The 18553-nt window shown below is 40.2% G+C and overlaps 1 protein-coding gene across 3 annotated transcripts in view; it reads left to right on the forward strand.

Moving 5' to 3' along the window:
• OPN3 (opsin 3) overlaps window positions 1-17555 on the forward strand; it is a 116056-nt gene extending 98501 nt beyond the window's left edge. For all 3 annotated transcript variants that reach the window (XM_063328936.1, XM_063328934.1, XM_063328935.1), the window contains 3 exons: window positions 10383-10702; window positions 11857-12108; window positions 15092-17555. In XM_063328936.1, coding sequence (XP_063185006.1) covers window positions 10383-10702; window positions 11857-12108; window positions 15092-15355 — 836 coding nt within the window. In that variant the 3' untranslated portion in view covers window positions 15356-17555. The remainder of the gene's footprint in view (window positions 1-10382; window positions 10703-11856; window positions 12109-15091) is intronic.
• Window positions 17556-18553: the final 998 nt, after the last annotated feature.

The following is an 18553-nucleotide window of genomic DNA, read 5'->3' on the forward strand; positions in this document are numbered from 1 at the left end:
AAGCAAAAACATTTATCTGTATATAATTTTTAGCTACTTCATCGAAGGCTCTTCTCTGCACACTGAAAGAATGATGCCCCGTGCTACCCTCTTGCATTACCAATGTGTGTTATATGCCCTGATTTAATCTCACTAAAAGCGTTTTCTACGGTTACTTGGCAGACAGTTTTAGGATCTTGTGTTACAGACAGCTGGAGACTCAATCAGCATGCTTTCAGCTTTAGCAATTTTTTTTTTTTCTGAAGTATCCTGTCCTGGCTTTAGCTAGGATAGAGTTAATTTTCTTTCTAGTAGCTGCTGTGTTTTGTGTTTGTGTGAGAATGATGCTGATAATGCATATTGTTTTAGTTTTTGACAGGTGATGTTTACATTAGTCAGGGACTTCTTCAGCATCCCATAAAAGCTGAGAGGGAGACAGAACAATCTGGCCAAGGAATATTCCATACCATAGACATCATGCTCAGTATATAAATGGGGGTTGGCCAGGGAATCAGCATCCACGATCACTGCTTGGGCCAGACTGGGTAACCAATCATCAGGTGGTGAGAGCGACTTGTGTTGTATTACTTTATTTTGTGTATTCTTTTACCATTATTATTATTATTGTTGATTTTTTTCTTTTTTTTGTTATTATTTAATTAAACTGTCTTTATCTCAACCCATGAGTTTTGTTTCCTTTCCCCTCCATTTCTCCTTCTTCTCCTTACCCTGCTGGGGGAGGGGAGTGAGCAAGCAAGTGGCTGCCTGGTCCTAGTTGCTCACTGGAGTTAAACCACAACATATCCCTAATTGTTTTTAAATATAGGTTATGCCAAGAAGGCTTAATGACCATAGAAAAAAAGCAGAAAATCTTTAATGCCCAGCATAGATATCCCATCAGATCCACCAAATGCATCCTATTTCAGAAGTACATTTCATTGAGATGAATGTAATAGGTTTATCCAAACCACAAATGACCAGTGCTTTTGATTGCTTTGTACACAATCCTGCACTTAAGCCCCTTAACTGATTATCTGACTGTTCCCTCCATCCTTCCTGACATAAGCATTTAGTGTTAATATTGGGCAAAGATACATAACTGTGAACTGGCCATAAAGAGCGGTGTGTTAGGATGCAGGATAAACTTTATGATAAAACAATGTTCTAAAAGAAGAAATCACTAACAGTGGAAAGACAATTGAAAGATGTTAAAGGGAAGCCTAATATAGAAAAGGAAGATCTTTAGAATTAAATAATTCTGAAAGCTTTGGGTTAAAATCCAAAGTGAATAACGGATGAAGCCCTATGTACAGAGGCTCCATTAATTTTTAATATTAATTTTGTTTGAATGAAGACTTCAGGGTTCACTCAAACTCTGCAATGAACCGTAATAAACTTCACTCAGCTTTCTCTATTGCTTCATTGACATTCACTGGGAAAAATATGGACAACAGGCAAATATGCACTACATCTAACAAAACTATGACACAAAGTTGATTTTTTTTTTTATATATTTGGTTCAAGCGTTAACTGTTTGTCAGAAGCACTTCTATGCTTCTGCTAGTTATCTTGCAGAACAAAAGACATCCATCTAGAAGATTAGCTTTTATAGAAATTATTTTGATATAACAGCTTTGGCTTCAGGGGCAAACTGATAAGCATGTATATTGCAATGTTATTTGATAGTTATTATTGATTTAGAAACTATTTTCTTTAAAAATTGAAAGTCTGATTGAAAACTGACTTCCAGACCTCTGCAAATAAGTCTGCTAAGGGCAGGAATTTCAGAAGCAGACCCTTTAAGAAAGGGGCCCTTAAATCCATTTGTGGGTGACTTAAAAATGAATGACTTCTTACTGAACCCTTTGAACTATGCATCTAGGTAGGTCTTCTGAAAAGCTCTGCTTTACTTCATGAAAGCTATGACTTTATTTGTAGATTGAACAGTTACTCTGTAGCTGCTCTTTAGGTGCCATATTTGTTGTCTATCTTGTTATTGGCATGAATAGGTTAATAGGGCAGATTTAATAGAATCCTAGATTACCATAGGGGAAAAAAGTAACTAACTTAAAATAATTTCAAAAGAAAATGCAACTCTTTCATTTCTTAATCATAACCAAGAGGTGTAAAGTTCCAGCAGTACTCTCTGGGATGTTGAATATATCACAAGTGCTGCTTGAAACCATCCCTTGACACCAGAGCTAATGTCCAATTGAATTAATTTCACCTACTAAAATGTATAAATTCTCCCTTAATGATAATTTTTCTCATTTGAGAAGAAAATTTCCATCCTTGGGATCAGTGCAGCAGGGGTACAGGTAATTACCCAGATAAGATACAAGTAACTCATCACTTTTTTTTTTTTTTTTTTTGTCTTGTGTAGAAATTTGGTTGGAACTTGTCAGTGCTATTAGCATATGGAAAAAAACCTGCAAAACGCATGTTGCACACTGTCTGTGGCAAGTTGAGTTTGAACAGGTTTTTTCAAGAGTTTTGCTACTGTAAGTGTCATTAGTTTGTATTGTTACATGTGGAGATGGCAGGCATATTCCAGCTCTCACTACTTAGAGTTGTATGAGACCCTTGGGCATTTTCTGCTTTATGGCTTTGCAGCTTCATAATGGAATTTGTTGCCACAAAGTGCACACACAGAATAGCTGAAATTCCCAACAGTTGGGAAACTCAAATAAGGCTTCCAGTCATTGCTGCAGATCTTCCACAGACATGAATGTCAGTTCATAATTTAATGGTCTATCCATGAGACTATTCTAGTTACAGGAGCTAATCTGTGCTGCTTCTGTCTCAAAGTTTTGGGTTTTTTTTAGAAATATCAAATGTGCTTTGGTTGCATATTGGTGCAGAATAGAAAAGATGCATAACGGGGGGGAAAATTCAAATTGTTTTCTGTTCTAGGCTTGCCCTTGCCTGTACTGAAGTCCTCCCCCTCACCCCCAGTGCAAAACTGGACCTTATCATCCACTGACTTTTGGTGTAACATAAGCTCCTCATTCATTTTTGACAGTTTTGAAGATTCTACTGTTGAGAATTTGTTTTTATACTTTAGAGTTTGGAGTAAAAGGAATAGTTGAAACTTTTACAAGCTGGAAAACCATTGCTAAGAATTACAGTTAATATTTCTATCAAAAGCAAGAGCTCCCCAGTTTGTGGTATAACGAAGAGTTGTGCAGCTGCTTGTATTTTGATGGCTTAAACAACTTGTGGTAATGACATTTGAAACCTTGAAATCACAGGCTTAATCTTCAAATTACACAGACTTTACACAGTAAAATCGAAATAAGTTTTACCTTGTACAGATTTTTGCTAGCTTTCTTTCTTTTTGAAAAAAGGCATCAAATCATACAGTACACTAATAAAGATATTCATAGAATCATCGAATACCAGGTTAGAAGGGACCTCAAGGATCATCTGGTCCAACCTTTCTTGGCAAAAGCACGGACTAGACAAGATGGTCCAACACCCTGCCCAGCTGAATCTTAAAAGTGTCCAATGTTGGGGAATCCACCATTTCCCTGGGGAGATTATTCTGATGACTGATTGTTCTCATTGTGAAAAATTTTCCTCTTGTGTCCAATCGGAATCTCCCCAGGGGTAACTTGTGCCCATTACCCCTCATCTTTTCCATGTGACTCCTTGTAAAAAGGGAGTCTCCATCTTCTTTGTAGCCACCCGTTAAATACGGGAATATGGTGATAAGGTCTCCCCTAAGCCTTCTTTTCTCAAGGCTGAACAAACCCAGTTCTCTCAGCCTTTCCTCATATGGCATGCTTCCCAGTCCTTTGATCGTCTTTGTGGCCCTTTTCTGGACCCCCTCCAGCCTGTCCACATCTTTTTTGCATAGTGGGGACCAAAACTGAACAGGGTATTCCAGGTGTGGCCTGACAAGCGCTGAGTAGAGTTGGGTAGTGACTTCTTTCACTCTGCTGGTGATACCCTTGTTGATGCAACCCAGCATCTTGTTGTCTGTCTTTACTGCAGCGGCACACTGTTCGCTAATATTGAGCTTGTTGTCCACCACGACCTTCAGGTCCCTTTCCACAGAGCTGCTCCCCAGCCAGGTAGATCTTAACCTGTGCTGCACTCCTGGATTATGTTTTTCCAGGTGCAAGACCTTACACTTGGTCTTGTTGAATTTCATAAGTTTCTTGTTAGCCCATTCTTCCAGCCTATCAGATCTTCCTTGCAGGGTGGCTGTCCCATCTGAAGTGTCCACTTCCCCGTTAGTTTGGTGCCATCAGGAAACTTCATCAGGGCACACTTGATCCCTTATGAAGATATTAAACAGCGTTGGGCCCAATATTGATCACTGGAGGACCCCACTTGTGATAGGTTGCCAGTTTGAAAAGGAGCTATTTACCACTACTGTCTGCGTGCAGCCTGTAAGCCAGTTCCCCACCCACTGCACAGGCCACTTGTCTAGACTGTAACACATCAGTTTCTCTAGGAGGGGGCTGTGGGGAGCCATATCAAAAGCTCCGGAGAAATCCAGGTAGATACTGTCTACCACTTGCCCCACATCAACCGAGCAGGCTACTTTGTCATAGAAGGCAATGGGTTTTGCCGAGCACAATTTGCCCTTGGTGAATCTGTGCTGGCTTTTCACAATCGCGTGCTTCATTTGAGTTGTGATAGAATCATAGAATCATTTAGGTTGGAAAAGACCCTTGGGATCATCGAGTCCAGCCATCAACTCCACTCTACAAAGTTCTCCCTTACACCATATACCTTAACACCTCATCTAAACGAGTCTTAAACACATTCAGGGATGGTGACCCCACCACCTCCCTGGGCAGCCTATTCCAGTGTCTGACCACTCTTTCCGTGAAGAATTTTTTCCTAATGTCCAGCCTAAACCTACCCTGCTGCAGCTTGAAGCCATTCCCTCTTGTTCTATCGCTAATTACCTGTGAGAAGAGACCAGCACCAAGCTCTCTACAATGTCCTTTCAAGTAGTTGTAGAGAGTGATGAGGTCTCCCCTCAGCTTCCTCTTCCTCAAACTAAACAGTCCCAGCTCCTTCAATCGCTCCTCATAAGATTTATTCTCCAGGCCCTTCACCAGCTTCGTTGCCCTCCTCTGCACTCGCTCCAGCACCTCGATATCTCTCTCATATTGAGGTGCCCAGCACAGGACACAATGCTCAAGATGTGGCCTCACCAGTGCTGAGTACAGGGGGACAATCACCTCCCTCCTTCTGCTGGTCACACTATTTCTAATACAAGCCAGGATGCCATTGGCGCTCTTGGCCACCTGGGCACACTGCTGGCTCATGTTCAGCCGCTTGTCAATTAGAACCCCCAGGTCCTTTTCTGCCAGGCAGCTCTCCAGCCACACTTCCCAAGCCTGTAGTGATGCATGGGGTTGTTGTGGCCCGAGTGCAGGACCTGGCACTTGGCCTTGTTGAAGCACATTCCATTAGCATTGGCCCATCGGTCCAATCTATCCAAGTCTCTCTGTAGAGCCTCCCTATCCTCATGTAGATCAACACTCCCGCTTAGCTTTGTGTCATCTGCAAACTTGCTGATGATACACTTTATGTCCTTATCAAGGTCATCAATAAAGATGTTAAACAGAAATGGTCCCAACACCGAGCCCTGCGGGACACCACTTGTGACCGGCCGCCAGCTGGATTTAACTCCATTGACCACCACTTTTTGGGACCGCCCATCCAGCCAGTGCTTGATCCATCAGATCGTATGCTCATCCAGGCCATGAGCCGCCAGTTTTTCCATGAGAATTCTATGGGGGACAGTGTCAAATGCTTTTCGAAAGTCTAGGTAGACAATGTCCACAGCCTTTCCCTCATCCAATAATCGGGTCATCTTGTCACAGAAGGAAATCAGGTTCATCAGGCAGGAACCTGCCTTTCATAAACCCATGCTGACTAGGCCTGATCCCCTGCTTGTCTGTTATATGACTTGTAATGGCACTCAAGATGATCTGCTTCATGACCTTCCCTGCTACCAAGGTCAGACTGACAGGCCTGTAGTTTCCGGGATCCTCCTTTCTGCCTTTTTTGTAGATGGGCGCTACATTTGCTACCCTCCAGTCCATTGGGACCTCCCCAGTTAGCCATGACTTCAGGTAGATAATGGAAAGTGGCTTGGCAAGCACGTCTGCCAACTCTTTCAGCACTCTTGGATGTAACCCATCCGGTCCCATAGACTTGTGCGCATCCAAGTGGTGTAGCAGGTCACTGATCACTTCCTCTTTAACTGTGATGACCTCGTTCAGCTTCCCCTCCCTGTCTCCTAGCTCACGAGGCTGGGTGCCCAGGGAACAGCTAGTTCCGCTGCTAAGGACTGAGGCAAAGTAGGTATTGGGCGCCTCCGCCTAGATAGCCCCCAGGAGGATTCATTCCATAACTTTCCCAGGGACTGAAGAAAGAATGATATGCCTGTAATTTCCTGGATCCTCCTTTCCGCCCTTCTAGTAGGTGAGGGTGACATTAGCCTTCTTCCAGTCTTCGGGGATGTTCCCCAGTCTCCACAACTTCTCAAAGATTATGGAGAGCAGTCTTGCAATGACGTCAGCCAGCTCTCTTAACACTCTTTGGTGGATATTGTCAGGGCCTATCAATTTGCAGGGGTCAGGCTCCTGTAGTGGTTTGCATACCAGCTCCTCCTGCTCAGACGGTGGATCTGTGTTTGTGTCAACTTGGATTTTTGTTCCCAAGGCATGGGATTAATGTCAAGTATATAGAAACAGTTCTAAAAAAGACCAGCTACTAGATTCTTATGGAGTAATGAGTGTTTCACTTAAGTCATGAGAGTTACTCTACAGAATTTCTATATTAAAAAGATGGACAATCAAATTTACAACTCAAACAGTTATTTGCATTCTACAGGAGTATAGAAGTATTTCATACTCCTTTTTTTCATACTTTTTTTTTAAAAACAATGAAGGAGAGGAGAGCAAAAAAGGCAGTGTAATCTTAGATATTCCTGTGAGTTCAATAGTTTCTGAAATGTTGATGACACTACTTAAAGTTGTTCCTCTAGCAATTTCTTTTCCATTCAGCAATGTCTGAATGCTGAGAGAGGCTGCCTGTAGTTAAATTCCTCTCATTCAGCAAAAATAGTTTGTTGGTAATCCCTCATCTGAGAGTTAAAACGTGCTTATCTGACCTTTTAGAAACATGTAACTTAGATGTCATGCACACTCACAAGATAGCTTCTACCCATTGAACACACTGAAATTTTGTTTTCTTATTAATTCCTTTGTCATGTAGCCCACTGTAGAAGTAAAAAGAATGACAAAACCCAAATGAGTGTGTAACAGCATTATCTACAGCACCCTCCACCAGAATTAATGTGGTTTTTTCCCTAGTTATGGAATTCATCTTTCTAATACACATTTTAAAATTCATCTCCATAGGGCAGACCTCAGTATTCCTGTTCTTACAGGTATTTCTGTATGTCATCTACCAGAAACAAATAGGCAGCCATGGCTCCACAGCACGAGGAGATTTTTTTTTTGGACAAAATTCCCTACATTTTGTCGTATCCTGCAGAGGCATTTTGTTTCCAATTTCTATTTTTATGGTTGACTACTTCAACCTCTACTCTTACAGCTGTGACCTTGTTACAGTAGAGATCCTGCATCAAAGAGGAATTTTCTGTAATATGCTGTGACTTGCATTTCTTGCCTTGTGTCTGTATGCTACCAGACACTTCTTGAATAACAACAAAACACGAATTTGCATTTCAGTACATACTGCCCAATGGGCTAACCAAGGTCCCTTTTATGGTTCAGGTAGTAAACTCAAGTATCCCTTTAAAGAGCACTGGTTTCAGACTGAAAGGGGCTTGATCTAAAACTGTTCAAAGATCTATGTGTAAGTACCAGTTTTTAGGGATCTTGAGCTTCCAATGACTTCCTTGAGAATGTCAAGGACTCAGTAAATTATTGCTTCTGAACACCTGTACTTTCAACCAAGCGTGTGTGCTTTTGATTACTTTGTCATGGCCAGAATCCAGTACTCACATAAAAATTGGTGGGGAAATATTTAGAGTATACAGGGACATTAGTCATTGAGTACCATTGCAGGGAGAAGGGGGTGGTAAAGAGCAAGAAATTAATTTAGGAATTTTGACTCGTCGTCCTGAGTAGCTGCTCTTTCTCTTCACTGATCACAGACAAAGCTTTAGTGTACTATGTAAGTGAACTGACCCTACAGTTGAGTGGTGTGAATTTTCCTCCATATACATGTCTATATATGATTTTAATAACCATCAGGTAAAAACTTTGTAATTCCTAATCTTCGGGCACAGAGAAATGTGAGGGGAACTTCTTGCCTTACCTTGTGTTCAGGAAGTGGACTCCATTTGATTGTATAAAGCATTTAGCTGAGCTGGTATAAGTGTAGAATAGTACCTATATAATTCTGTAATTCCTGCCAAGATCTTGCTTAGATCCATTCTTCAATGTATTTCCAGCATGTTAGGTCCTAAAAAAAGGCATGAAGGACTTCTCTCAACGTCATTTACCAAAAACAACAGCCACCAATTAAACAAACCTTAAGTCTTTTGGAAACCCTGTAGTCTGCATTTGCTAGTCCAATTTATCTTTCAAGCCACGAAAATGAAATTCTATAGCAATGACTTATACAAGAAAAAACAAACACAAAACCATACAAAACTGTGAAAGCAGTATGCCTTTCCTTCTGCATGCCCAGCAATATCTGCTTCTCTTTGTAATGAAGGTTTAAAGATAAAACTGCCGAAAAATGTGTATCTTCATTATTTCATTTCAAAGAGAGCCATGACAAGAATGTGGCACCTTTTCCTTTAGAGTGGGAAATCCTTTCTATTAACCAAGAAAGCTTTCTAAACTCATCACCTGTAAAAAGGGATCCTCTAATATTTGTAGGAAAAAGTAACTTTCTTAGAGATCTTAAAACATATCCTACTGTGGGATACTTGGTTAAAAATATGCTGGTTTTGCTGTTGAATGCCTTGATGTAGAGGCTGTGTGTTGCTCCAGATGTTGTTATTCTTAATTGCCTTCCTAAAATCCATGTTCCTGGTGCTCGAGTGTGCTATTGTTAATTTGTCTTCCTTAAATGCTTATCCTTTTTTCCAAGTGAGATCAGATATCTGTGATATCCTTTGAAGGTTTCTGCTGGATATAATGGTTATTCTCTCTTTGGCAGTAAAATTTGAATGTTTAACCTTCTCACAGCTATATAAATGCATGTTATGACAAATGCGATTGTACTTGAAGAAATGAAATGCCGTGCGTATGCGTGACAAAATACTTGTGCTTCGTATTAGATAAAATGTACACAAATTTAGACACAGATATTGTGTCTATGTACAACCTCACAGAGTGCTGTGAAATACTCCTTTTTTTTTTTTCTTTTTTTTTTGTTTAAGAGACTGTGTATATAAGCTTGATGACTGAATCATTACAGATTTCAGGTGACTGACACATGCCTGATGGGCAATTTGGTTTTTCATCATCAAATTTCACAGACCGTTAAAACAGAAATCCTTATACCCTAATCAAGACAGAATTGCCTTGGCTTGATTAAATCATAAAAGTGGCTGGACAGGGTCATGCTGAGAGCTGAAAATAATCTGTGATTTCTGTCATAACATGTTAATAACTGTGTAGCGGGGCTGAGGTGGACAGAAAAGGAAGAGAGTGCACAAACAGTTGAAACAAAGACCTTGATAATTTTTATGATAGCAGCAAGATAGGAAAGGACGCTAAAAATAACCCAGTGACTTCCAGATGGGACTTCTTCAACAACCTGATGCGTTGCTTTCCTGGTTGTTCTTTGGAATGCAAAAAAAATAATAATTGGAAAGTTGGAATTCACCTAGTCATTTTCTTCATGTTAAAGGTGCATATCTATGCTTTCAGTTGTTGAAGGCTTTCTTTGACTTCAGTCTCAACCCTGAATTCCCTAGGTTTCTAACAGATTTTGTTATTGCTGATTATCAGCTTTTTCTTTAAAAAAAACCCCACAAAACCTAACCCACAAAACCTCCCAATAACACCCCTTCCCCACCACCCATCAACAATTGCCAACAAAAAAATCACCTTGGAGCATGATCTCTCACTTAATGAAGTAAAGTTTAGGAAGAAGTATTAACTTGGTCTCTTTTTTTTTATTTTCTTTTTTTTTTCTTGTCCTACTTGGCCATTCCACATCATGGGTCAGATACCAGCATCTTACTCTGAGTAGTGGTACTGTTAGAGTTAGTAGTTAGAGCGTAATGGGGTGTCACCCAAACAGCTTATTGGTGTCAGGTTCGTAATGTGAGCTAGCTGATTTTGAGTTAATGTGCTAGCAAAAGAAACATTTATCAAGTGAACTTCAGTCCAGTTTGCAATGTTTGTGAATGGTTTAATTAATTTTCTTAATTTTTCTTACAGGAATTGTTTCAATTATGACTCTCACTGTTCTTGCCTACGAACGCTACATTCGAGTAGTCCATGCAAAAGTGATTGACTTCTCCTGGTCTTGGCGGGCTATCACGTACATCTGGCTCTACTCATTAGCCTGGACTGGAGCACCTCTTTTGGGCTGGAACAGATACACACTGGAAATTCATGGATTAGGTTGCTCAGTGGACTGGAAGTCAAAAGACCCCAATGATACCTCCTTTGTGCTCCTTTTTTTCCTTGGCTGTCTAGTAGTGCCTGTTGGGATCATGGCCTATTGCTATGGCCATATTCTATATGCAGTACGAATGGTAAGTTAATTCAAATACGATTTCTCTTAATGTAATATTTTCAGTGAAGAATGTTGATGTTGTATATTAAGCTTGGATCAGAGCCTAAATTTGCCCTCTCGCTTCCTCTTCAAACTTAAATTTGCACTCTCGCTTCCTTTTCAAACTTTTGAATGTTTAATGTTCATCCATGTCAGGCACCACTAGAAAGGATGCAGAGTTGGAGGAGAACCAAGCTAGATCTACCAAAGTCTGTTTGTTGTATAGTTTTACTGGGAGGCAGGTTAGGGAACTGCTCATGCTCGCTAATCCACATCAGATTCTCCCTTGAAAAAGGGAAAAAAAAATCCCCTCTGTTTACAGTTTTCTTGATTTCTGAACTCTCTCCTCCTCGACACTCTTGAGAAGATAACCCTGTAAAACTCTTCCAAGTGGAGATTATGCTACATTAAAACAGTTTTTCATGTTAGGGCAACCCATTTTAATTCAGTACAGATCTTTAGTGTCAGAAAGTATTAATGTTTCCTATTTTGTGGGTAATTGGTCTGGACCCATTTAGGTTTCTGGTCAACACTGTTGGCACAGCTGATAACTGTTATGGAGAGTGCTCATGTACGTGTCTCATTGTTTCCTCATTTTATGACTCACCCAGATAACACTGGGAACCTGCTGCCTAGTATTCTGTTTTAAATAGAGATTTCATAACTTTAGGGTAACAAACTAAGTGGCAGAGTAGTACAGAGGAATCTATTTATGAAATTTCCTTCTCTCTAAAGGTTGCTGATGACACAAATCTACAGGATTGTCTTAACTAGTCAGACAAAGGACCACTAAATGTAAACTGTACTTGCTTATACCAGTGGATGAGGGCAAGTTAGTTTTCTAAAATACTTGCAATGATAAGTGCAGCACATTTTGTTACATCACTGGATTTGTTGTTTTCCAGTACATTTGCTATACTATTTTTCCTCAACTTATATTTTTACACTTAATATACACAAAAAAAGTCTGGGAAGCATGACGTAAACTTCCAGAAGAATTGTAGTTCACAAGGTAAGGTGTATAGTGTCTGTGCCTAAAACTAAATCAGTTAATTATAAATAAATGTAAACTGTTCAGTTTCAGGTAAAATATAGAGCTATTTTACTTGACCATTTTATCGTTTTGTTCTACAGCTTCGCTGTGTGGAAGATTTCCAGACTGTTCAAGTGATCAAACTTTTAAAATATGAAAAGAAGGTGGCTAAAATGTGTTTCTTAATGATCTCCACGTTCCTTATTTGTTGGATGCCCTATGCAGTGGTCTCCCTCCTGATAACATACGGCTATAGCAACCTTGTAACTCCAACGGTAGCTATCATCCCATCTTTCTTTGCCAAGTCAAGCACTGCTTATAATCCAGTCATCTATATCTTCATGAGTAGAAAAGTAAGTACATTAAAGATTTTCTTATTAGTAGCCAATACCACAGTTGTGGAGTTTAGATCTCATTTACTTTAATCTGTAAAGCTTGGATTTTCTTAAAAATTTGAACAGCTAGGATAAATGGTAAAGATCTAGTAGAATTTAAATCCCTGATGGTGCTTGAAGTACTACCTTATCAGAAATGAAATTTTAAATGTCTGAAATCATACATGAGCACTCACGTGAAAGGAAGGGGAAGGGGTGTCAAATTTTAAGTGTCTAGTTTTGACAGTTTATCCATGAAATGGACTCCAACCTTATCTGAATTACTCCCTTACCACAACAGAACTCCATCAGAAAAAGTTCAGAATATCCGGTGTCTGTTTTTTAGGCGGAAAACCTTGCCTATGACTTTTCTGTTACGGCAACACAAGAATTGAACAACTCAGCGTAGTATTTCAAATATTACAGCAGTAACATTTTCCAGAGCTTTATTGTATTCAAAGCCAGAATCTCTTGTGGATGACAGTGAAATGTTTTTTGGAGACAAATCATATACTATTAAGAAGACATACTTATCTATGAGAAACAAGTTTTTATTTTTGTCTGCTTTTGTGGTCTTCATTATGAAAAGTAGACTGCTGATTTAATGGTGGTAAGTAGCTCATTTCAGTGCTTTGCAGAGCAAAGAGAGAATGGAAGAATTTGGAGTTATCAGTGGCATGTCAAATACATGGAAGCTAGAAAACTGTACATCTTTCTGTAAATCATCGGTACTGTGAAGATAACCACTGAATGCAGTTAAGCAGTGTTGATGAATTTATTTAGACATTAAAATAGCTTCACTATAACCCAGAACACTGACTGGAAGTGTAATATGCACTTTGTAGGCTTCTGAAACCGAGATTGTATAGAGTTAAAGATATCTGGAGTTTAATAGAATCACTTGACAAAGGCTAAAATACCATTAATGATTGCTAGAAGGATTTCCCTGGGTTTTTATTACCTTTTAGCTCATTGTAGAGATGGAATTTTTTGTGATTTCCTACACTGGTTTGCAACTGCCAGGCAGTAGCTTGGGCCAGCCAGCAGTCTGTAGGGACAAGGCAGCCAAGTCAGTGGGTCCCGTCAGCCAGGTGGGCAGCCAGACAAAGGCTGCAGTGCAGCTCAGGCCAGGAGCGAGGGCAAGGGTGAGCTTAAAGATGTTCCTGAGTGAAGGCAACAGGCCCCCATTGTGGCATCTTGCAGCTCTTCTCGCACAGCTCATTTCACAGCAGGGCAGTCCAAGGTTACGCAGCTGTACGATATCGGAGCTGGCCTGGATATGGGGAGTTAACAGCAATCATGTTCAAAAAAGGTGTCTTTCAACAGAGTGATTTTTATTTTTTTAATACAGTGGCACAGACTCTGTACCTAGATGTCAAGCTGAGTAGTTTATCTCAAAAAGATTTTGTAGGTTCTAATACCCGGAAGCAAATCAAACTGGTACCAGGCACAATGCCAGTAAAGTCATAGCCAGGATAAGAATGAATCACTTCTTACTCACCTCTAATTCCAGATTAAGACCAAAATTATAATATTTTTATATATCTTCTGGGTTATTTTGCCCTCAGAAGGAATCCTAAAACCAGTTCTCTATAATATCCTTCATCTATCTGACCTTTTCTAACATATTTGTGCCTTCTCACTTCCGTGCTACTCAGAGGTACCATGTTATCTCTGAAATCTTCAAGGCTTCCACATGACTACTGTCGTGTACCAGATTATTTTTCTCTATCATGTTGTAACTTTCTAGGTCCCCTTCCCAACAAAACCTATTGCCTCCCCTGTGTCAGAGTAGGGTTAGTTTCCTCTAACAAAACCTTGTTCCAAACTGACATGTCAGAGAGTTTCTTGCATAATAGCTGGAAAAACAAAGTCACTGGCCATGCAGGATAATACAGAATAATCCTTAACACACCTACACAGAAGGCTATTGAGAAAGATGAAAGATGTCCTACTCCCTTTTCAGAAAAAAGGTGGGTTGTTTTTTTCCCACCCCGTTTGTTGTTCTGGGCTTGTTTATTTGTTTTAGGTCATCTTCTTACATTCCAGGCATGTCTTGGTACAGGTTATTAAAAGAAGAGGAAGCTGCCCACTTATTATTTCTTATAAAACCAGAGAGTTTCCCCAAAGTTTCCCCACAAAAAAATATGTGAGCTTTAGATTTGTGCAGACATGAAACTGCTGAATGAGCACATCCTTTAACCCCCGTACCTGAATGCTTCATTTTGTGAAGGGGAGACCATAATTGGGGCCTTTAAAACAGCTCTACTACTGGAATTGCCATTTATATACTGATGCGAGTTTTCACTGAACATCTTGCATTATTTAGTCACAAGGTAGAACAGACTTCCTGTATCATAAGTGTCTTTTAGTTAGCTGGAAGACTTCTGTTCCTTCCATGTTCCTTGGAAACATTTTAGTTCTGTGTTACCAACCATTGAAATTTCGTTTTACATCTGTGACATTCAATGGTTTTGTTAAAACTCCAGACCCTGGAATTACTTAAAAGGAAAAAAAAGTTACTCTGTATCCCCTTTCTCACCTTGTTCCTTCCCTCTGCACCTTCCTGTAAAGTGTTTCTGAGAATATTCTTTCCTCCCCTGCTAGACCAAATGTGTGATTTTTTTTTTTTTTTTAATATGGGAACAATACCTATAAAACTCTTTGGAGTGTAGTCGTCTTGTTCGTTGCAGATTGTCAATTGCAGATGTTGCTGCTGCTAAAATATTAAATTGCATTTCAGTGCCCCCTACTGGCTAGGTGATCCTCTTCAGCTCTGGCCTTGAGAAAAAAACACCCACTAAAAAGATACCATGTTTGTTACAACACTGAAACTGACTCAGAACAAGGTGGAGATATGAAGAAATCTGTTAAGTCATTTACTGTACTGTGTTCACTGAATCGTACATGATAGTGAACACTTAGGAAGTTGTAACTTCATTCTATTTATTCTCTCTTGCAGTTTCGTCGATGCCTTTTGCAACTCCTGTGCTTTCGCCTAATGAGATTCCAGAGGACCATGAAGGAAACACCAGCAACAGGGAATGACAAACCAATACGACCAATAGTTATGTCTCAGAAAGCAGGGGACAGGCCAAAGAAGAAAGTGACTTTTAGCTCTTCCTCTATCATTTTTATTATCACCAGTGATGACACTCAGCAAATAGATGACAACAGTAAACACAGTGGGACAAAAGTAAATGTCATCCAAGTAAAGCCACTATAGGGATGAGCTAAAGAGATGTGAGAACGAGATGGACTTCAGCCAGTAGACTGTTTAGGTTGGAGACCGGTTTCAGTGGTAGTGTCCATGGCCTGCCAAAAGAAGCCACATACTTAAGCTGTGAATTACTGAAGGAATTTGCATCTGAAGCATTGCAGGCAGTTCAGTTTTGGTCACAGTACTGAAATCTCTGCATCTGTGCCAAAATTGCTGATGGATGTCTACTCTAAATTTTCTTAAAGCATATTGTAGGATTGCCATTCAGGAGAACTTGGTCAGCCTGGAGGAACGCGCTAACAGAAATGTTACGAAGTTCAGCAAGGGCAAGTGCAAAGTCCTGTACTTGGGGAGGAAGAACGATGCTGCAGCACGGCAGGCCAGGCCCTAGCTGCTTGGGATGCAGCTCTGTGGAAAAGGATGTGGAGTCCTGTTGCACAATGAGCAGGGCATGAGCCTGCGGCGTGCCCTGGCAGGAAGGAAGGGCACCTGGATGCCAGGCTGTACTGACAGGGTCGGAGCCAGTAGTCTGAAGTTATTATGCCCTTAACTCACCCCTCCGTTAGACCACATCTAGATACCGCATCCAGTTTTGGGACCCCAATACAAGAAAGACACCTGTAAACTGGGGTGAGTTTAGTGGAGTCCCCCAAGATCGTCAGGGGCTGTTGTACTTGGCCTGTGAGGAGAGGCTGGGGGAACTGCACTTGACCAGTGTGGAGATGAAACATCTTCAGAGGAGCCTCACAGCAGCTTTCCAATAGAGATGGGGAGTTTTTCAACCGGATGGAGCCAGGCTCTTCAGGGCATTCATAGTAGAAGGATCACAGACAACGAACATGAACTGGAATAAGAGAGATTTGTATGGGATATAAGGAAAAGCTTTTACACCCTGAGGACAGCCAAGCAGTGGAACAAGTCAGACTGAAGATTTCGTGAGGTTCCTTCCAGCTTCAGTTATCCTGTGATCCCTGAACTGCCAGCATTCCCAGTGCACGGAGTAATCAGGGAAGAAGGAGGAATGTTTGAATTTGGCTGCAGTTTAGCTGGTCTGAATTGGTGCTTTGCGGGGTGGCGAGTGGGAAAAACGATGTCTACAATAACTGGGGTTATGGTGAAATGAGAAGCCCCAGAAAGCTGTCCCTGTGTACTCAGCAAGCCATTCTCTTGGTGCTACCTTATAGGACCCCTGAGCTACACAGTGGAGAAAATAATGCAAATCAAAGCACTAATGACAAAACGTCAGTGAAAAGGGAAAACTGGAATTTCTTTTTTTGTTACGATATGTGAATTATGAATCTTTATCTTGCATTCATTTATTCTGTACATGGACCAGAAGTGTCATCCTATGTTAGCCCTGAACCTGCTCTGGCACTCTGCTGAAAGTAATGGTTAGAGAAGAGCAGGGTAGCTTTTGCCTAAGTTGCAGCGTGAGTAATGATTGTCTTACTTGGAGCTCAGTAAACAGCGGATAGAGATTTTTTTTTTTCCCTGCCCCTCACCTTTTGTTGCTGGTACAAAATGGCAACAGGATTCTGCCCCAGACACGGCTTTCTGTCAGCATTGGGTGAGTAAGTTAGAGAAATAATTTTGAATTATGGCAGCTAGTTCTCTACCACATCATTGGACCAGTGTAATTTCTCTGCCTCAGTCTGCTAAATGGACAGCATGGAACTGCAACATGCAGCTTTTCCATCTCTGTGAAAGCTGTGAGGAAAGCTTCCTCTGGGGACAAATCTGAGAGGTATAAAGGGAACATGCTGAATAACTGTTGGTCCTATAGCCATTGGTCTTTGTGCTTGTGCCCCTGCTTTTGAAGAGGCAAATTCCTTTTATTGCACCCTTCTAGAACTTTAGCAGTAGTAAACTGGCTCTGTGTTGTGTTTAGAAGTGCATCCAGAATCCATTGTTTTCTAGATTAGATCGTATAATCTGAGAGGAAACAGACAATAAATACTTGTCTTTGTTTCTTTCATATTTGTTATTTTTGTTTTGCTACAAATGCATAGATAAATTGTCTTACAATGTCAAAGATCTGCCCTTACTAAAGGATGTTCATTGCAATGTCAAGAACTATGTTTTCAGCCAGTGATCACTACATCTATGCACATTTATATTTACAAAGGGAGAAAGATGTACATTAGTGCTCCATGTAATGATTCCATCCTTTTAACAAAACATTTGGCATTTTTGTATTTGCTGAGTATTGAGCCTTCAATGAGTGATTAAATGTACCTTATTTATATTAATGTGTTCTTGGTGAAATAATTTTTTCCCTACTGAGAGGGAGATGGTTTGCTATTGTCACTTGTTGGATACAGCTTGAAGGGTAGCATTAGGCCCTGAGAAGACAATAGCATTTTAGGATTCTAGTTGACCTTTGTAAAGAACAAGTATAGGGTCTGTAAAGGGAAACTATCCGGATGTTACTCAGATTTATGAAGGTAAAATTTGAGTAATTAACAATAACAGTATATGATTTTTTTAATAACACTAACAATTAGGTAACAATACATGAAAACTAAACACTAAAAATTATTCCAAATTTGTGATCTTGGCTACTTTGTGGAAGTTGGTGGCCTAAAATGATAAATTTTGTGAACTGTTTGAGGTAACTTGTTCTTATAGCCTGTAAAGTGTCACTAGCTTTGTAAGTGTGGCCATGTGAAGTTAACATGCTGCAGTCCTATTTGCTCATCTTTTAAGCTTAACTATTTTCTGTGGGTAACTGCAGCACTGATGCAAAATTCGTACCCTGCTACACAGAATTTAAGTATTGTAATAGTCTCTGAGTATCACCGTGTTATTTACAGATTTGTTACACTTTTTCTAAATTTCAAATCTGTCTTTGGTCTATTCTGCAGATGTCACAACTGGCTAGTTTATTACAGGGGAGATGCAGAAACTTATGCAGGACCTTTCTCTCCCATTACAGGGAATGGCAGAGGAAGATGGTTAGCATTAACATTTGGACCATTAGCTGTTCCTAAAGTAACAGAAATGCAGACTAAGAAAGAGAGAAAGAGAGAGTGTGAAGGGCAAGAGCTTAAGAAGACATGAGAAGAGTACATTATTTATGAAGATTTTAAATAAACTAGTTGGTAAGAACTTTCATGATCCTGTCACGCAAAGGGAAGTGGCAGGTATGGTGAGTACCATGATAGCGGCAGAGCCAATTCATTTCTCTTAATGATGTTTCATTGA

Source organism: Chroicocephalus ridibundus, chromosome 3, assembly GCF_963924245.1.
Source record: "Chroicocephalus ridibundus chromosome 3, bChrRid1.1, whole genome shotgun sequence".
In the NCBI taxonomy this organism is placed as follows: Eukaryota; Metazoa; Chordata; class Aves; order Charadriiformes; family Laridae; genus Chroicocephalus; species Chroicocephalus ridibundus.